Source organism: Thamnophis sirtalis, unplaced genomic scaffold (genome assembly GCF_051295495.1).
Source record: "Thamnophis sirtalis isolate CommonGarterSnake01/CBP01778 unplaced genomic scaffold, rThaSir2_p1.2 scaffold_2, whole genome shotgun sequence".
NCBI lineage: Eukaryota > Metazoa > Chordata > Lepidosauria > Squamata > Natricidae > Thamnophis > Thamnophis sirtalis.
The window spans coordinates 26,876,898-26,895,988 of record NW_028261382.1 but is presented as its reverse complement, the minus strand read 5'-3'; the positions used below and the strand labels follow the sequence as shown (position 1 = coordinate 26,895,988).

The window sequence follows — 19,091 nt, the reverse complement described above, 5'->3', positions numbered from 1 at the left end:
CAGAAAGTCCAGCTGCCTCTTGAAAAATCACCTTTGGGACAACCATGACGTGGATGATGGAGAATCTCCATAGACAATCAGGACATTCCCAGTCAAGTGGGAATCTGCTGCCTTTGGAGGAGCTGGGAGGCTCTTTATTGGCTTTTAATGTTATTTTTCTGCTCCTATTCAAGCGTGTGGTTGTATAAATTTCATACATGCATACGTTCCCCACATTTGGAATCATGTATTTAATTTTCCCCCTTCAGATAGGGTCCATTTCATGTATCCCCAGGGGGACAAAGGGGCGAGGGGAAGACCTCGTGTGGGTACTTGAGAGACCGCCTCCTGCCAATTACCTCCACTAGACCGATTAGATCCCACAGATTAGGCCTCCTCCGAATTCCATCCGCCGGCCAGTGTCGACTGGCGACTACCCGGAGGAGAGCCTTCTCTGTGGCTGTTCCGTCCCTTTGGAACGAACTCCCCGTGGAGATTCGAACCCTCACCACCCTCCAGGCCTTCCACAAAGCCCTTAAAACCTGGCTGTTGCGACAGGCCTGGGGCTAAAGAACTGTTGCCCCCGTCTCGAATTGGTATGACTGTTGTGTTTTTAATCATGCATTGTTTTTATGTTGTTTTAAATTCTTGTTTGTACCCCCCTTCCCTGGTTGAGTTGTAAGCCGCCCTGAGTCCCCTTCGGGGGAAAAGGGCAGCATATAAATAAAATCAATCAATCAATCAATCAAGACAGGTGCATCACAGCCAAAATCAGGTGATTTACGTTCTTGCATCTAGCATTGGGAAGTGAGTACAGTAGGCTAGAATTTGCATCGTGACATTGCGATAAGTTTCCTCAGTGGCTGCTGGGTCTGTCCTTGGAAACAGCCTCACAACAGGTCTCCATGTAGGGGAAATGGCAGCCTTTGAACCCAGCTCAGCGAGTATCTCGGGACCTATGCACTGGTGAGCCTGAACCGCTCTAGTGGGCAACACTGGGGATACAATAACAGAGAGGGGAGTAATGGGCCAAGAGAAGCCATATAGGAATGGTCCTGTCGAAAGCCTTGGCTGCCCTTTAGTTCCAGGACATAATGAGATTTTTGACAGGATGATTCAACAAGCCCTCTTCCACCCCACTCCCCTCCCCAGATTTTCCCCAGTTCCCTCAGTAACCCATTGGGTTCATCAGTCACTGGAGGAGGAGCTTCCGAATGGATCCAGCCTCCCTGTGGAGGGGGGAGGGTAGCATAGGAGAACCTCACAGGCACCAAGGCATGATCTGACCCTGACAGGGCATAATAACCACCAGATCACATTGCTATTGATCTGATAAGATCAAACCAGTGTGTGCCAACCATTGTTCTGAGTCAGGGCTGAGACGATCTGGGATGGGCTGATGATTGCCATGATCTCTTAGATTGCTTCTTAAGCCAGGGATGGCAAATGGAAGTCCCCCAGGACCATGAGCCTGGAAAACTCCTCTGCCAACCCAGCTCAGGCAGGGAGGCTGGTGCAGGAGCAAGCACGCCATCCCAGCTTCGCAAAGAGGGGTCTCCCAACCAGAAACCTGGGGAGCAAAGCCGCTGAACACCAAGAGATTATGGGACGACCACTGCCACTCGCTTTCCATGCCCCAGGGCTCAGCTAGTGCATAATCCTAAACCTGGATGGACACATCTCTGACAGGGGTGCCCCCTGTCAGAGTCAACCAGGCCTCAAAGATGACTTCTCATCAATAAAGTCTTGGATAATTTGGGATCTTTATTACTGACCTGGCACTCATCGGGAGCCACAGCCAATCCCTGGGGCCTTAGAGGAGCTGCTCTCCAGGGCCTGGGAGTGGACTCGGGGCCAGAAGACACCACCAGGGTTCCAAGCAAGACTCTCACCTCTCACTTGATAGAAGGCAGCAGCCACTGAAGAATTAGCATTCCCTCTGGTACTGAAAACTTGCTTTTGTGCCTAGGCGTATAAATACAGCTTATGCAAGTGAGTTTAGGCAAACAAAACTAGACTTGGCCAGGAAGCCGCAGATGGGGACTGTGAGGCTGTTCCCCTCACACCAGCCTGTGCTTCCTGGCCCCCATGGTCCAAGAGCCGTTGCCTGCCAAGGAATGCCTAGCAGGATCAGAGGCGCTTTGAAGGACCCAACTGCCATCTTTACTGGAGGTGCTGCCAAAGCCTTTTGGGTTCTTGAGATGGAAGTAGATGAGAGCAGCAACTTTACCACAGACAAGTAGGGGGCAGCAAAGGACAGGATGCTCAGCAGCAGCTCTTCCTTGGGGTGCTACTCCTGTCTTCCTGCCAAGCAGGTGGGACACTGTTTCTCCCCAAACAGGTGGCACACAGATCCTTTTGTTAGGGCACGTGAGGCGTTGCCCTGTCAGCTCCAGCGGTCTTCATTTCCAGCAGTTTTTCGTCCTCTGGAGGTTTCCCTGAAGCTTCGGAGGGCAAAAAACAACCCAACGCACAAACCAGAAGTTCCGGAAGAGACTTCTGGTTTGCATGTTGGGCCTCTGGAGGTCTTTGAGGGGATGGGGGGCATGGGGAGGCCATTTTTGCCCTCCCCAGGCTCCTAGAAAGCCTCTGGAGCCTGTGGAGGGTGAAAAACAGGTCCATCACAGGCATAGAATTATGGGTTTGGGTACGCCCGTGCACGACCCCCCCCCTTGCCCTCCCCCACTTTTGGCACACGATGGGAAAAAGGTTAGCCATCACTGGTCTAGAACTTCAGGTATCTTGGCTAGCCCTGTAAATTTTGATTCGATTCACACAACACTGCTCTCTCCATAAGATCTAACACCCACATTCAAATTTCCTAAGTGCGGCAGTGTGGAGAAGAGGTGGATTTCTAGGGCTTTGCCTATTGTCCAAAGTCCAGTCTTCATTACTTCCTGGTTGAGTCTAAGCTGTCCTATCAGTTACCCCCTCTGGGGCGATCCTGGTTCCAGCTGAAACGCTTCCTGAAGAAGAATAAGGAGCCAGAAACTGCTGTCAAAAAACACCAGTTGCGGCCACAAAGAAAGACACCAAGAATTGTCCCACCTGGTTCTGGTCCAGTCAAACACCATGATAAATATTGGGCCTAGTTTGAGTCCCTGAAACACAATCTCACAAGTTTCAGAGAAGGACAAGGTGAATGATTGAGTCCACTTCTTGCAGCAAAAAGTAAGGCTACCCTTTTTAACCAAATAAACTCAATTTACTGTCAAACTAGGTGAAACTGACTGAACTAAACGACATCCACAATGTATTCTTGCATAATGTATTGGGTGTAGAGTTTATGACTTGCCATTTTCTAAATAAAGCAAAATGGCAGGCAAAATTACTGCATGTAGCCTGTGTTGATTTTAAATCAATATTTGATTCCATTTTGAGAGAAATCATTAGGAACATGGAAAGGGCAGAGGGTAGAACAGTAGAAAGTCTCCCGGGTCTGCATTTTGACCTCCACCTTCTTTAAGGAGCAGTTCCACTCAACTGACCATCTCCTACATACCCTGCCTCAATCCGTGGGCCCAGATGTACTTTTCTTCCTATATGTTGAGAATATGGCTAGGACAGAGATGACTAATCTTTTTGGAAAGACGTGCCAAAATGTTGTGCGTGCCTAGACCACAATGGAATGCACCCACTCACCTGCGCATGTATGTGACCCCCCCCCTGCAAATGCTCCATGGGGTGTGTGTGTGTGTTTGCCTTCCCCAGGCTCCAGAGGCTTTCCTGAAGCATGGGGAGGGTGAAAATGGCCACCCCTGGAGGCCCTCTGGAAGGCGGAAATGCATCATTTCTGAACTTCCGGTTGGCCCACTGGGTCCATATTTTGCTCTCCCCAGGCTTCAGGATAGCCTCCGGAGCCTGGGGTGGGTGAAAAAATGGCCCAAGTGGCTTTTCCCAGCCCTCCAGAAGGCAGAAAATCATGCTGGAGCTGAGAGCTGGCATGCTGGCAAATCTGGCTTTGCATGCCACCTGTGGTACATGTGCCACAAATTTGTTATCATGGGGCTAGGATCTCAAACATTGACAGGGAGGAGCATTTTCACACCCGGAACAATTAAGGCCAAATTAGCCCTGGTATCAGGTCCTCCCATCTGGAGGAGCATTGGAGAGATGGACAAATGGACAATACGATTGTGTGGATCTGATGGGAAATGAGGAGGGAAATGACAGACGATGAAGACCAGAGAAATGTGGAACCGATTTGTACCAGAGCCCCCTTTTGCTACAATCCGGTGAAGTCGAGGGTCTTCCTTTCCTAAGGGACCTGATTGGGGCAGGTCTGACACCTGGATTCTGCCACAGTACACTTGTTCAAATTAGGCACAGAGTTGGCAAGTCATTTAAGGGCATTGTTAGAGTAATCTAGCAAAGATGTTTCCCTTCATGAAAAAATGGAACCGACGACAGACTCGGGATTCATTTTACACTTTTATACAGTAGAAAAAGTACAAAACAGTTGATTCGGTGGAAGAAATCCTGCTCAGTTACATCAGAGACATGGACAGTATGTTAAACATCCCATAATATTAAGCATTACCACTGAAATGGGCATTGCATTAAAATAACATTTGCATGGGAAAAGGAGTCACATAAATCTATTGTGAAAAGGAACAATTTCAGCTGGTTGAAATGCCTGACATATACAATTGAAAGCGTTCTTAATTTTGAAGTTAGGTTCAGGAGGTTCAAGGCCTACAGAACCTGAATCAAAGCAAAAACCACTAGATAACCAGTTATATAAGGATGTGGGGAGTAAAGAGCAGAAGAAAAAAGAAAAAAAAACAGTGAAGTAGAGAGTGATGGAAAGGACAGAAAACTCAGATACAAAAGTAGGAGATATAACAAACATACCCAAGACCCATAAAGAACTCAAATGCCTATGTAGTTTAGGGAACAAACAGGGTGAACTTGAAATATTAATGCATGAAGGTACATACGATATAGTTGCTATTACTGAAACGTGATGGGATGAAACTCATGACTGAGTTGAATGGATTGATTTCTAACTGGCTGACAAACTACTCAACAGGTGGTTCTTAATGGTACTACGTCTACATGAAGGGAAGGAAGCAGTGGGGTACCACAAGGTTTCATCTTAGGCCCACTACTCTTCAATATCTTCATAAATGACAGATGAGGGAATGGAAACTCATCGAATTTACTAAGCAGGTAGAAATAGCCAACACCCTAAATTACAGGCTCAAAATCCAGATAGATCTTGACAAACTTGAACAATGGGCCTTATTCAACAACATGAAATTTAATGTGTATTAAAGTATTAGTACCACTTTATAAAGCCTTAGCAAGGCCGTTCCTGAACACTACATTCAATTTTGGTCACCCCATTACAAAAACATGTTGAGACTTTAGAAAAGGTGCAAAGAGCAGAAACTAGGATAATTAAGGGCCTGGAGACTAAAGCATATGAAAAATGGTTGCAGGAACAGGATATGGCTAGTCTAGAGATAAGAAGGACTAGGGGTGACATCATAGCAATGTTCCAATATTTGAAGGGCTGCCACAAAGAAAAAAAAATGTGTTTGTGTGTCAACCTATTTTCCAAAGAACCAGAAGTAAAGGGATGGAAACTAATGATGGAGAGAAGCAACCTAGAACTAAGGAGAAATTTCTTGACAGCGGAAACAATTAACTAGTTAAATGGCTTTCTTCAGATGATGTGTGTGTTCCAACACCAGACGCTTTTAAGAAGAGGCTGGACAGCCACTTGCCTGGAATGGTATAGGGTCTCCTGCTTTAACAGGGGGTTGGACAAGAAGGCCTCCAAGGTCCCTTCCACGGCTGTTATTCTGTTATCATTATTCTGTTGCTTTCATGTACTCTTGAGAACTTCTGCAGGGAAGAAAATTCCTTGTGTGTCTAATCACACTTAACTAAACCAATTATTCAACTGATTTCCTTAGTTCAATTCAATTACTCAGACATCTGAGTAATTTACTGACTGTCTTTCCACACTCAGGCATATTTAGGATTACCACCCCCCACCCCTTGTGAATCCTTTGATGTCCAACATCAGTAAAGCTCTTTCCACACTCAAGGCATTTATATGGTTTTCCTCATGTGGATTCCTTGATGTAAATTAAGGTACTGCTTTGAACTGAAACTTTCCCCACATTCCAGGCATTTATATGGTTTTTCTCCTGTATGAATCATTTGATGTCCATGTAGAGTTCCTTTCCTATTGAAAGCCTTTCCACATTCCAGGCATTTATAGGGTTTCACTCCTGAGTGGATTCTTTGATGTATGTAAAGGTTTCCTCTCTGATTGAAGCTCTTTCCACATTCCAGGCAGTTATAGGGTTTCTCTCCTGAGTGGATTCTTTGATGTATGTAAAGGTTTCCTGTCCGATTGAAGCTCTTCCCACACTCCAGGCATTTATGTGGTTTTTCTCCTGTGTGAATCCTTTGATGTACGTAAAGGGTGCTCCTATGACTGAAGCTCTTCCCACACTTCAGGCATTTATGAGGTTTTTCTCCAGTGAGAATTCTTTGATGTTGACAGAGGTTTGCATCCTTATTAAAGCTCTTTCCACACTCCAAGCATTCATATGGTTTTTCCCCAGTGTGGATTCTTTTCTGTGTATGAAGGTGTCTCATCTGACTGAAGCACTTTCCACACTCAAATGGTTTCTCTCCTGTGTGGAGATGGTTTTGAAGATCTTTATTTGTATTGAAAGATTTTTCACATTCTGTGTATTGATATTGTTTTTCTCCCTCGTGGATTCTTTGGGGATTCCTGAGTCTTTCGTCTGTTCTCTCACTGAAGCTCTTTCCACACACCAGGGTTTTTTCCTGTTTTTCTCCTAAGTGGACTCTTCGATGCATAATAAGGTGTCCTGTGTGACTGAAGTTCTTTCCACACTCCAGGCATCTATATGGTTGTTCTCCTGTGTGAATCCTTTGATGGCTGTACAGAGCTGTTTTACTACTGAAGCTCCTTTCACATTCCAAGCATGTATAGGGTTTCTCTCCAGTGTGAATTCTTTGATGGTCATGAAGGCGGCCACGTATGGTAAAACTCTTTCCACACTCAAGGCACTTATAGGGTTTTTCTCCTGTGTGAACAGTTTGATGCTTATAAAGATTTCCACCATCAATAAATCTCTTTCCACACTCCAGGCATTTATACGGTTTCTCTCCTGAGTGGATCCTTTGATGTACATAAAGGCTGTTCCTATGACTGAAGCTCTTTCCACACTGTAGACATTTATGAGGTTTTTCTCCTGTGTGGATCCTTTGATGTCTATAATGGCTGCTCCTCTGGCGGAATCTCTTTCCACACTCAAAGCATTTATAAGGTTTTTCCCCTGTGTGGATTCTTTGATGTTGATTAAGATCTCCTCTCTGATTGAAGTTCTTTCCACACTCAAAACATTTATATGGGTTTCCAACTGAGTGGTTTTTTAGATGGTTTTCAAAATGTCTATTTGTTTTGAAGCATTTTTCACATTCTGGGCATTTGTATGATTTCTCTCCTGTGTGGAACCGTAGATGGCTTTCCAGATTTCCATTTCTTTTGAAAGATTTTTCACATTCGGAGCACTGATATATCTTTTCTCCCTCATGGATCTTTTGGGGATTCCCAGCTCTTCCAAACAACCCTCCTCCCTCCAAGCATTTACTCGGTTTCTCTCTCCAGTGGATCCTTTGATGTTTATAAAGGCTGCTCCTCTGACTGAAGTTCTTTCTACACTCCAGGCATTTATGAGGTTTTTCTCCTGAATGGATCTTTAGATGTCTATTAAAGCTACTTCTATAATTGAAGCTCATCCCACATTCCTGGCATTTAAATGGTTTCTCTCCTGAGTGGACCCTTAGATGGTTTTGCAGATTTCTATTATTTTTGAAGGATTTTTCACATTCTGGGCATTTGTATTTCTTTTCCCCTGAGTGGATTTTTAAATGGTTTTCCAGATTTCCATTTCTTTTGAAAGATTTTCCACATTCGGGGCACTGATACTTCTTTCCTTCCTCCTGGATCCTTTGGGGATTCCGGGGTCTTTCGAAGGACCCTTCGCCCTCCAGGACCGTCTCGGGGTCTCCGCCCGTTTCCTCCTCCCCGTACGGCCCTCCAAAGAGCATCATTTCCCGGGGTCCCGCTGGGCTCATTCCTCCTGCAGCCCCGGAGCCTCTCGGCCTTTCCCCGCTGTCTCTCGGGGAAGCCGCGCCGGGACTAGGGAGGGCTGCTCCGCCTGGCCCGCTCCCGTCCTCCTCCTCCCGGGCGTCGCTTCCTTCCTTCCTCCGCCGGGTTCCTCCGTCTTCCTGCATGGGAAAGAGAGAGGCGGGTCACGGCTGCGTCCCCTTCCCCGCTGGAGAGTCTTAAGCCTCCGCCTCCGGCGGGCCTCTTTCCCAGGACTCTCCTGTCCCCAGAGCCTCTCAGGTTGCGACTCCCAGCAGTCCCGGCATCCTACCTGCATCCGGGCACTTGCGTCACCTAACCTTATAGTCTTTCCGTCGCTACTCTGATTACGTAAGTGCGGGCGGGGCTTCTTCCTCTCCTCCCCTGTCCCTCCTGTATAAAATCTCCGATTGCGAAGAAAACTTTCTCTTCAGGGCCGGTTCATATTTGCATGCGGTGCCTTCTACGCCATCCCATTGGCGGTGCCCGCTTTATGACTCCGCACCTCGCTCTTTACTGGCGTGCCGAACTCGCCCCTTTGTCTCTGGGCTTCTCCCCCCCCCTTTGGCTCCGCCCTTCGCTGCTGGCTTTTCCCATCCGCTCCCTCCGCCCCCCGCGGCTCTTCCAGGGTGGTCTGTCCGCCCTTCCACCCTTCGTTCTCCCCTCCCCCCTAACCTTGTCCGTGTTCGCGGGGGGAGGGGCTGCGATCGAGCGGGTCCTCTGATCCCCCCCCCAAAGTGCCTAAGGAGTGGAGGGGGTTGAATGGCGGGTCCTCTGTCCCCCCCGAGCCCTTCCTCTGCTCTGCTTCTCACCCCCCGCCCCTCCTCCCCCCCCGCCCTTCTGTGTCCTTAAAAGTGGTTCCATCTCACAATACTTTCTCTGGACCTCCGTCGGCCTACCTTGCAGGGTTGTGCGGTAGGGAGACAAATGGGGAGGTTGCCACCCGCAAAGCTCCTAAGGAGGGTAGGGGGTGGAATGGCAAGAAGGGGTGGGGATTCGTCTATCCTGCTCCTTCTCTGGTGCTCCCCGCTCCTCCCCTTCTCTCCCCCCTGCCCCTCCCTTTCCTTCCCCCCACCCCCTCCCCCGCCCTTCTTCTGTTGCCCCCATCCCTTCCATTAAGCTGTGTAGTTTTTTCTTTTGGCAGAATCTGTTCCAGGGAGGCTGGAATTCATTTTCCTGGCCTGGATCGATGGGGGAGAAAGGAGGCCTGAAGTTCAAAACTCGGGGAGAGAATTTCTGTGTCCTCAAACGTCCCACCATACTTTCTCTGGATGCCTTTGGTGAAAGAGGCTTCAGCCCCCAGGCAGAAATCATGGAGGGAGCTCACCTGGGATGATGGAACAAAACAGGGCAACCAAAAGGGAATGCAATGGGAGGTTGACCTGAGGATGTATAAATAAGTCTTAGCGGAGCTTCCCTAGAAAGGGGCAGTCTACATCCAGCAATCTGCCTTTTGTGAGAAATGGGCAGCTTGAGTGATTTGTCTCCTTCCCTCCTACAGACATTTGTTGCAGGTAGAAAAGGCGGAGCAGGGGACGTTTGATAGGCACCTGTCATCTCCTTGGGAATTCTGATGACTTTATGACCTCATCCATGCAGCCTAAGCTGCCAGTTGCTCTCAGTTGTCAGAGTGAAGATGCCACTCAAGAGGTTGGTCAGTCTTCAGAGGGGCTCCAGGGCTCTGGGGAAGCTTCCCTCTATTTGCAGCCAATTTATCAGAGTTTTATTCCAATTCTTCAACTCAATTTCTGTTCTCAGGAAAGGGGAGGTGGGTGAAGATGTGCTCCAGAGATCACCCAGCTCCCTTCCTTCTTCCTTTTAATTAGTCCTTGATCGTTTTTAATCCTGTGGGATTGTTGCTTCTAAAGCCAGGTGCTCCCAGATTTGTGTGTAGCTGAAAAGAGCTGAATTTCCTCCCCTTTGGGAGACTTTTACCTTTGTAAAGGGGCTTCTTTGCTCACCTGAACATACAAATACAAATCACCATGTAATTCAAGCAAAAATTGTTGATTAGGGGTCATGTTTTTTTCCACAGGGTAAAGAAATACAATATTCAGTCCAAGTGACACATCAGTAAGCAAATGACCAAACTGTCATTCCCTCAATGGACAATAATGGCTGCAAAAGTTGATGGAGTTAGCAGAGGCAACTAAATGGACTGATTAAAGAAAAGAACATATTTTGTTTTCTACTTGGAAACCACTTTGGACTTTGTGCTTAAGGTGGGGAAAAAACTTTGATTTTGGGTTTTTTCAATTCTATTTGATGCTACAGAAACTTTGTATTATATAAAAATAAAAAGTTGAATGTTATGTTATTTATTCTACTGTATTAAAGGAGTCAGGGAAATTAATGCTTTCCCCTCTACCATATTCTTTTCTCTCTTCCTCCACTATTTTACCCTAAACTTGTATTTTTCTTTATATTTAGTATTTTATGCTATGATAAATAATAAAAAATTGAAAACAAACAATTAAGTGCACTGATCGCTTGTGAAGTTTGAATAGCAGAAAACATCAATTCCAGAGAAAATTCCACACGGGACAAAATGATGTCTTAGTCTTCCCCAGCTGGGTTTGTGTCTTTCTTAAAAGTTGCAGGTGTATTCAAAGATACTCAAAATACTCTCTTGTGTAGTTGTTAAAAAGCAACTTCTCACATACCAAATAAAGAGCCTTAGTCAAGAAGGGAAGAACATGCATTCTTAAACTTAAAAAAGGTGTAGACGGTCACTTCTACAGGGCTAATATATTTTAAATTTGTGATGAAGCCTATAATTTGAGGCAACAGGATCACACTCAGTTTAACTTGCTGTGAATTAGCTTGCTTTCTTAGACTTTGCCTCAGTCATCTCCTCCTCTCTTCTAGGCCTTTTCCCAAGGGGTTTTCTTGCTGGGGGAGGGGATGGGGTAGTTGCATAGGACATGTGTGAGCTGATTATCCAGAAGAACCAACATATTCAGTGCAGGGTACTAATCATTACATATAGCAAAGGAGAAGGAACAACTCTTTGTATCTTTATATATGATGTGGAAAGGGGGAGTGAACCATGCCGAAAGTTGCTAGTTGCAACCAATTGTGGCCCCATGGACAACGTTCTTCCAGGCCTTCCTGTCCTCTGCCCTCCTCTGGAGTCCACTTAAGCTCTTGAGTCCATTTAAACTCTTGACAAAAGTAGTGGTACCCTTTTACCAAATACTCTCAATTTGCTGTGAAATCAGTTGAAACTGACACGGTGCAAATTTTGATTTATGAGTAAACTTTCTTCTAACTGAAAGAAATTAAAATGGCAGGGACAGAATGACTCCATGCAGCCTGTGTTTATTTTAAATCAACATTTGATTCCATTTTGAGAGAAATCATTAAGAGGTACTTGGAAAATACAGTACAAAGGATGTTTCTCACTCAGTAATTGTATGAAATGTGCTAACCATCCTCTTCAGAAAAATCTCACAGGGCTGTATTTTGACCTCCACCTTCTTTAAGTAGCAACGACAGGTGAAGTGACCATCTTTTATTTACACCTGACTCATTCTATGGGCCCAGATGTACTTCTCCTCCTATATGCTGAGAATATGGCTAATATCTCATAAAGCTTTGTTGGCTTTACAGAATTTAAGAACTTGCCTCTCCTTTCCGCTCATGGAAGTAGAACTCTCAGGCAATTGGCCTTTCAAAAGGAAACACTTATTGAGAGAAAGTGATAGCAAGACAAAGAAAGCAGGATCTGAGGATTCCCGCGTGATTCTATCACGTTAAAACAGACAGACACACACACGGAGTCTGGTGTAGGATAAGCCAATCCACAGGCGTGAAGTTGTTTTGAGACCTGCAGAAAGTGATAAGAAATTGGAGTTAGGGTCCTTGCTGGAGGCTCTGGTGCGGAGACTTAACAGATGACCCTCAATTGAATCCCTCCCCCCTTTCATTCCCAAAAAGGAACATCAAAATACAGGATAGGCAGGAAAAGAGTTATAAAGTGAGGAATGTACCCAGGCCTCCCCACCAAAAGGTACAATTTCAGCCAGTTGAAACATCTAGCATGTGCACTCGAAAAAATCCTTTATTAATCAGCCTGAGAATGTCCCTTATTTGGCAGTTATTACTTACCCTTCTTAATATCTACTTCACTCACCCCCCCCCAATTGGAATTATAATTACTATCATGAATATAATTATTCTGTTGCTTTGTAGGTACACTGAGAGCTTGTGCACTCGAGACAAATATGCAATTTAATTCAATTCCTGAGATAAACTCTGGGACTGAAGGTCTTAGCGCACTCATGTTTATAATATTTCACCTTCAGGATTCTTTGGTGTTGATGGTGGCCTCTACACTCAATAAAGCTCTTTCTCTCCTGAGTGGATTCTTTGATGTCTATTAAGGCTTTTGCCTCAAGCTCTTTCCATATTCCAGGCATTTATATGGTTTTCTCCCTGAATGGATTCTTTGATGTCTATAAAGGTGTTCCCTCCTATTGAAACTCTTTCCACATTCCAGACATTTATATGGTTTCTCTCCTGAGTGGATCTTAGATGGATTACAAGAAGTCCATTTCTTTGGAAATATTTTTCACATTCTGGGCATTTGTATGCCTTCTTTCCTGTGTGGATGCTTAGATGCCTTTTAAGATTTCTTTTGAATAATGTTTCACATTTCGGGCACTGATATTTCTCTTTTCCCCCCTGGGGACTCCTGGAACTTTTGAAAGACCCTCTGCTCTCCAGGCATTTTTTCTGTTTCTCTCCTGTGTGCCTCCTTTGATGTATATAAAGGCTGCTTCTGCTTACTTGCAGAAATAATGAAGGCAGGATCCAAATGAATAAAACTCTCCATATGTGACTCACTCAAGTGTGTTTTTAAAGAGCAACTACATGGCCTCCATTCAATGCAGGATAATTATTCTTCCTGGATATAAGAATTCTGAATTCTTGCACAAAAGGAGACCTTCTCCAGTTAAAGAGGACCTAAGGAGGAGAAACTCCTGCCAGTGGTTCCTGCTAGTGAATTTTCTCATAGAAATCAATACGTCATTGTTGGAAAAAGGAAATCATGTCATTTGATATGATCCACATTGGATTCTTTCCGGTCTGTTTAACTGCTGAATCCCTCAACATTTGGAACATGGCCAAAAGTCATGTCTCTTGGGGGTTCAGCATCATTAAGCTACAGCAGTATTTTCTTTTGGCAGAGACGGGAGACAGGATTTTTTTCTTTCTTTCCTGGATTACTGAATGAGAAATGATGCCTAAAGTTCAAAATTCGAGGAGAGAATCTCTCTCTCTATCCTTACCTTAAACTTGGCACCATCTAACAATATTTGGGGGTTAAGAAAAGATGGCTGTACCTAAGCAGAAATAATGAAGGGAACCCACCTGGAAACAAAACACAAAACAGCATGGCAACACAAAGGGAATGTGATGGAAGTTCATCCAGAGCTACATTAATGAGAAGAGCTTTCCTTGACAGGCAGTCTACATCCAACAATCTGCCTTTTGTGTGTTGCAGTACAGAAGTAATGATTAACCATATAATTAGATCAGTAAAACAAATTAACACTAAGCAGATCAGTAATCACAGACTTTTAATTATAAGCGTTGATTAAATCAGGGGTTACAACTGTTTAACTCTCAAACATTAATTAGGGATTAGAAGTTTGCTAGTAAAAGATTTATTGACTATGGGTATTCTTTAGGTCTACATGGAAGTAAATGAGTTACCATATACCATAGACTTGTACAACCATGATTGATCCACATAGACCATGTGAATTCACCCCTTTCCTTGTGTATGCTCAATAAAAGAGGCCTCCGGACTCTATTCCGTGTCGGCCCATCCCGAGAGAGACCTGCCTCTGAGTTTTCTTTCATCATTGGCTTCATGGGCGACCCACGGAGAAATCGCATTTGTGCACAAAGATGAGAAATTGACAGCTTTAGTGATTGTTTTTTTCACGTCCTACAGACATTTGCCTGGCATTGGTGTATGGAGAGAAGGTGGAGAAAACATTCTTAACCTTAATGTAGGTTTAAAAAAAGGCATAGACAGCCATGTTAAAAAGGCTAATTTGTCATTTTAAATTAGTCATTTAAAATGATTTAGATGCAAATCCAGGGGTGGAAGTCTATGTCGCAGGGCATAGTGGGGCAGGCAGCAGCTGCAACAGGAGCCCCCTCAAAAGGTGTAGGAGGAAAACATATATACGCGTGTCAACTTCAACATAAGGTTTCCAAGGGCTCAAAAAAGGTTGAATAATCCAAATATGTAGGGGTCAGCATTGGAGGGGATTTCCCCCTCTGCTGTAGTTTTCCAAAGGGGTCCTTTGGGAAGGAGGAGGGATAAGATAGAAGCTTGATCTGTATGTTTGCGTGTGTTTGTGTGTGCATGTGTGTAGGGGCTGGTTAGACAGCTAGGGGGGGTAGGGCTGGCTGATTTAATCCTGTTTACTGTCTTTGGGATGTATTTTATGATTGTTGTTCCTGACAGTTGGATATATTGCCCCAGACTGTATAGGTAGTACTAACTAGATCTACAATCAGAATTGAGCCCAAAATGTATGTTGTTGACAGTTGCTGCACCCCATTTTCTGGCATAATTGGCAGTTGTGAAGTGAGTTGGGAAGCTGTTAAGTGAATTCTCCAATGACTTTGCGGGATGCCTTCTGGAAAGGTTAGAAATGGTGATGACATAACCCTGGCCAGTGTAGCCCTCATAAATGCATGCCCGTGGCTAAGTGGATGGAAGGGATTCCAGTTGGTACCTGCCCTTCCTCAGCAGAAGGCACCATGGCAGAGAACTGGGCAGTGGTCAACCGAGGGATTGACCTCCCCACCAGTTCCAGTCTCCCCTGCAATGCCCCAAAAGGTTCTTGCCCAATCTTCCTACAGAGAAAGGTTCTCAACAATGGAAGAAGGAATTACCAAGGGGCAAGCTACAGAATGGATGGTGGAAAAATGTGATGTGGTGGTTCCTAAGTTTAGAGATGTAAATAGGTCCCTTTCCTCGTGGGGCCCAACAAAATGCCACCTTTGCTGTCAACTTGACCACAAAGCGTCAGAGTGCTTGGCTCCAGCCCCATTGCCACAAATGTGCGCACCAACCGCCACGGCGGAGAAGAGAAGGCCCCAGATGCCACCACAAAAGAGTCATCTGGCCCAACAACCTCTAGAAGAGGATCCCCAACCTAAGGTGACGAAGAGTCCTTCCTACCAAGGGGGAGGCCTCAGAGGAGGAAAAGGGTCAACAACCTCTAGAAGAGGATCCCCAACTTAAGGTGACGAAGAGTCCTACCAAGGGGGAGGCCTCGGAGGAGGAAAAGGTCAACAACCTCTGGAAGAGGATCCCCAACTTAAGGTGACAAGGAGTCCTACCAAGGAGGAGGCCTCGGAGGAGGAAAATGCTGAAGATGACCCAATGGTGAATGCACCCATCCGTCCTTTCGCCTTCCAAGTCAACCTCCAAGTGCATAAGACGGGGTTGGAGGGGGAAGTTGAAGCAGTTGTGAACACCAGTTGCGCTCGATGCTTAATCAGCATGTCGATTGTCAAGCAACTAGGCTTAAGCACAAGACCTCTAGCCTGTCCCATTCGGGGTGAGCAGGTAGATGGAATGCTAATTGGAGGGGCCCAACCCACGCTAGTAACTGAACTGGTGAAGTTACAAGTGGGCCGCCACTGCGAGCTTCTTAGATTCATTGTGGCTTCGGAGATGCCGGAGAAAATAATCTTGGGGCTTGCATGGCTTGACAAGTGGAAACCTACGATAAAGTGGGAAGACAATGGTAGAAAATTGATGATTGTGGAGGAGCCAATACCACCGATGGAGAAAAGGGGCCAGCCAGGGATGATTGAATCCAAGAGCCCAGAACCTGCAGCAGAGACAAAAAACTCAGCTGTCCAACAAGAACCCAAAACTTTGTTGGGGAATGTTTTGTTGAGGAAAACAGCAGCATGATAGTAATGGAAACCAGGATAAGCTGATGACAGCTATGAAATTAGCGCTCCCAACAGACCAGTCTGGACTGCTACAACGAGTGGCCAGCCCTAACAGGCCATGGGAAGAGGTCGCAATGGACTTCATCATGCAACTCCCAGACAACAGTGGAAATAGAGTAATCTGGACAGTTATGGACTTGGTTTCTAAGCAGGCACACTTCATCGCTTGCTCAGAGTTGCCGTCCGCAAAGAAATTAGCGAAAATGTTTGTGAAACACATTTATCGCCTGCACGGATTACCCAAGAGGATCATTTCAGACCGCGGAGTCCAGTTCACAGCCAAGTTCTGGAGCCAGGTCCTGCGATCCATTGGGTCCACACAGGAACTGAGCTCAGAGGTTCATCCCAGCATGAACTTCGCAGCAGAGAGAGCCAATGCGTTGGTGGAACAATACATCCGGTGTTTTGTGGACTATCAGCAAGACAACTGGTCAGGCTTGCTACCCTTCGCCAAAGTGGCGTACAACAATGCAAGTCACAGCAGCACTGGATTTACTCCTTTCCAGATTACCAGTGGCGTGGAATTTGCTCCCATGCCTGAGCTGCCTAAAGAACCTCCCTCCTCCATGTCTTTGAATGAATGGATGGACATACTAAAGAAAGGTTGGGAGAATACGAAGAAGGCTCTAGCAGATGCAGCAGAAGCCTACCAGAAGCAAGCTGAGAACCATCGCTTGCTCCAGTACCCCTTTCATGTGGGGGACAAAGTTTTTTCGTCTGCCACATACTTAAGATTAGGAATGCCTAGCAAGGAATTTGGTCCAAAATTTCTAGGTCCATTCCCTATAGTGATGATAGTTAACCCATTTACAGTTCAGCTCAGTCTACCCAGAAGTCTAGGGAAATTTGGCCCGGAATTTCATTGTAGCTTGTTGAAACCAGTAAATGGGTCTAGCATAAGAGCATCCACCCAAGCTTTCTCTCCTCCTATAGTGCTAGAAGGGGAAACACCATCTGTAGTGCTAGAAGGGGAAACACAATCTGAGGTGGAAAAGATTGTAGACTCTAGGTTGAATAGGGGTCGCTTGCAGTATTTAGTGCAATGGAAGGGTTACCCTTTGTCTGAAGCCACTTGGGTGAAAAGTTGGAATTTAAAAGTGGAAAAGTTAGTAGAACAATTCCACGAGAAGTTTCCCGATAAGCCAAAGGGTCCCCTAGAGGTGGAAGTAGGTGGTTAAATTTTTATATGTTAACTTTTATGTTATTCTCTTTTCAGGAAATGTTTTTCTTCTGAGGAAAGACTGCCTGTCAGGCCTGCATTTATATTCCTTTTAGAATTTTGGCCTGCTACACTTTTTCTTATTTCATTATGCTGTTTCTTTAAGTATAGTCAATGGGAGGGCGGATTAGAAGGAGTAGGATTTTGGAATGTATTGTTTTTCATTCTTTGCTAGAAGCCAAGGTCATCCTTTGTCTCCACACCAGTACACCTGACCGGAAGAAGCTGGGTATGGACGCCAGTGTGGAAGAAGGAGATTGGACCATGTGATGGACTGTGGGTGTGGGGACAAGATCATTAACTTTTAACTGGGTGGGATTCTGATGTAACTTCCAGAGTTGGAATCCCCACAGCACTATGCCAACATGCCTGCTTTATTAAATTGGAACTTTAAGCATAGTTTTGCCTTCAACTCTGATTTAATTCTACATGGTATTTGGAACGCTGACAGCCTTCTTTTCTTGTTCCATGGACGGAATTGCAAGCTATGACTGTCACTGTTAGACAAGGAGGGCATGAGGCATTTGGGTTGTGTTGCTTGGCCTCTGGCTTCTTTTGCAGCTGCAATTGGCTGCAAAAGCAACCAGCGTTTGCTAGAGGCAGAGGCCTGAGCGGCACCCGCCAATCAGCTGTTTTGTGAATGGAGCGGCTCAGCTGATCCGATTAAAGGGCCAAGAAGCCGTGGGTGAACAAGGAAGGGAAGGGCTGCCCCCTATTCTGGCTGAACTCACCCCTTCACTAAGACTTATTTTGGGGGGAGGGTTTATATTTTTGCCCACCTCGAAAATCTGGCATGGCCTTAGTTTCAGGACATGTCATATTTTCGGGAAACACGGTAGTAACTGTGGTTGTTCCTTTTGCAGTTGAAGGGCTGCCCTACCTCGCAGAAGTGATTACTGGGGAAGCGGATAAACCATGGTTGACCCCTACAAAGGGAAAGACACACCTGGGGGGAGAAGGGCCCTTTTGAAGGCTCCCCAGGTGTTTTCCCACCAGATGCGACTCCCGGGAAGGGAAGCCTCTATGGCTGCATTTGCTTGGCTCAGCTTGGCTGTTGCCAGGTTAACTTTCCTTGCAGTCAGCCTGTGAATCCAGCTGTGAACCCTGTGGGGAATGGATACATGTATGACATTTACACAAGGACACGCTTTAATAAAAGCAGAAAATAACATAGAAGCCAATGAAGACTCTGCCAGCTCCTCCAAACACAGCATATTCCTACTTGTCTGGGAATGTCCTGAATGTCTACGGAGATTCTCTGTCATCCACGTCATGGTTGTCCCAAAGGTGATTTTTCAAGAGGCAGCTGAATGGGGTTGGACCTCCAAGGATTTGCAAAGGGGGCTTTGGGGACTCAGGAGCTGCAGCGAGGACCGCCCCCCGAATTCCCCGCCCGCCGTGCCTAGGGAGAGACCCCAGGTGGGGGCGGGGAGAAAGGAGAAGAGGGAACCCCCAAGATCAAAGGTAGCGCCCCCCCCGCCTCACCTCCGGGGGGAGCAAAGCAGCCCTCGGCACTGCGCAGGCGTCCTCTGGTTGGTTGAAGGAAGGCGGAAGCCGATTGGTCGATCTGGGTAGGACGGTGATTGGCAGGAGGACTCTTAGGGGCAGTTCCTTCAAAGGAACAAGAGGAAATTCTGCAGAAAAAAGGGCGTGAAGCCTCCACTTCCGGAAACGAAACGGGCAACGAGGCAGCTGCCTGAAACGGCGACAGAGCAGCCCGGATGATGCAGGTTTGGCGCAGGGGATGCTGGGAGTTGC

The 19,091-nt window shown here is 46.1% G+C and overlaps 1 protein-coding gene and 2 long non-coding RNA genes across 5 annotated transcripts; 1 reads left to right on the top strand and 2 right to left on the bottom strand.

Moving 5' to 3' along the window:
- Positions 1-4,397: 4,397 nt before the first annotated feature.
- Positions 4,398-9,096, bottom strand: LOC106552593 (uncharacterized). Of its 2 annotated transcripts, none has more exons than XM_087704538.1 (2): positions 9,019-9,096; positions 4,398-8,262 (listed from the first exon to the last, which is right to left on the bottom strand). In XM_087704538.1, the coding sequence occupies exon 2, from the start codon at positions 8,107-8,109 to the stop codon at positions 6,043-6,045; it is 2,067 nt and encodes a 688-aa protein (XP_087560664.1). In that variant the 5' UTR covers positions 8,110-8,262; positions 9,019-9,096; the 3' UTR covers positions 4,398-6,042. The 2 variants fall into 2 exon arrangements, with proteins under 2 accessions (XP_087560664.1, XP_087560663.1); XM_087704537.1 differs by lacking the exon at positions 9,019-9,096 and adding an exon at positions 8,412-8,452.
- LOC148048525 (uncharacterized) lies at positions 8,941-10,436 on the top strand. 2 transcript variants are annotated; one of them, XR_015695468.1, is made up of 3 exons: positions 8,941-9,034; positions 9,264-9,769; positions 10,155-10,436. It is a non-coding gene; the product is annotated as an uncharacterized LOC148048525 (long non-coding RNA). The 2 variants fall into 2 exon arrangements; XR_015695467.1 differs by having other exon boundaries at positions 8,947-9,769.
- A 998-nt stretch (positions 10,437-11,434) lies between these two features.
- On the bottom strand, positions 11,435-18,997 carry LOC148048524 (uncharacterized). The gene is made up of 3 exons (XR_015695473.1): positions 18,819-18,997; positions 13,414-13,495; positions 11,435-11,948 (listed from the first exon to the last, which is right to left on the bottom strand). It is a non-coding gene; the product is annotated as an uncharacterized LOC148048524 (long non-coding RNA).
- Between the last annotated feature and the right edge of the window lie 94 nt (positions 18,998-19,091).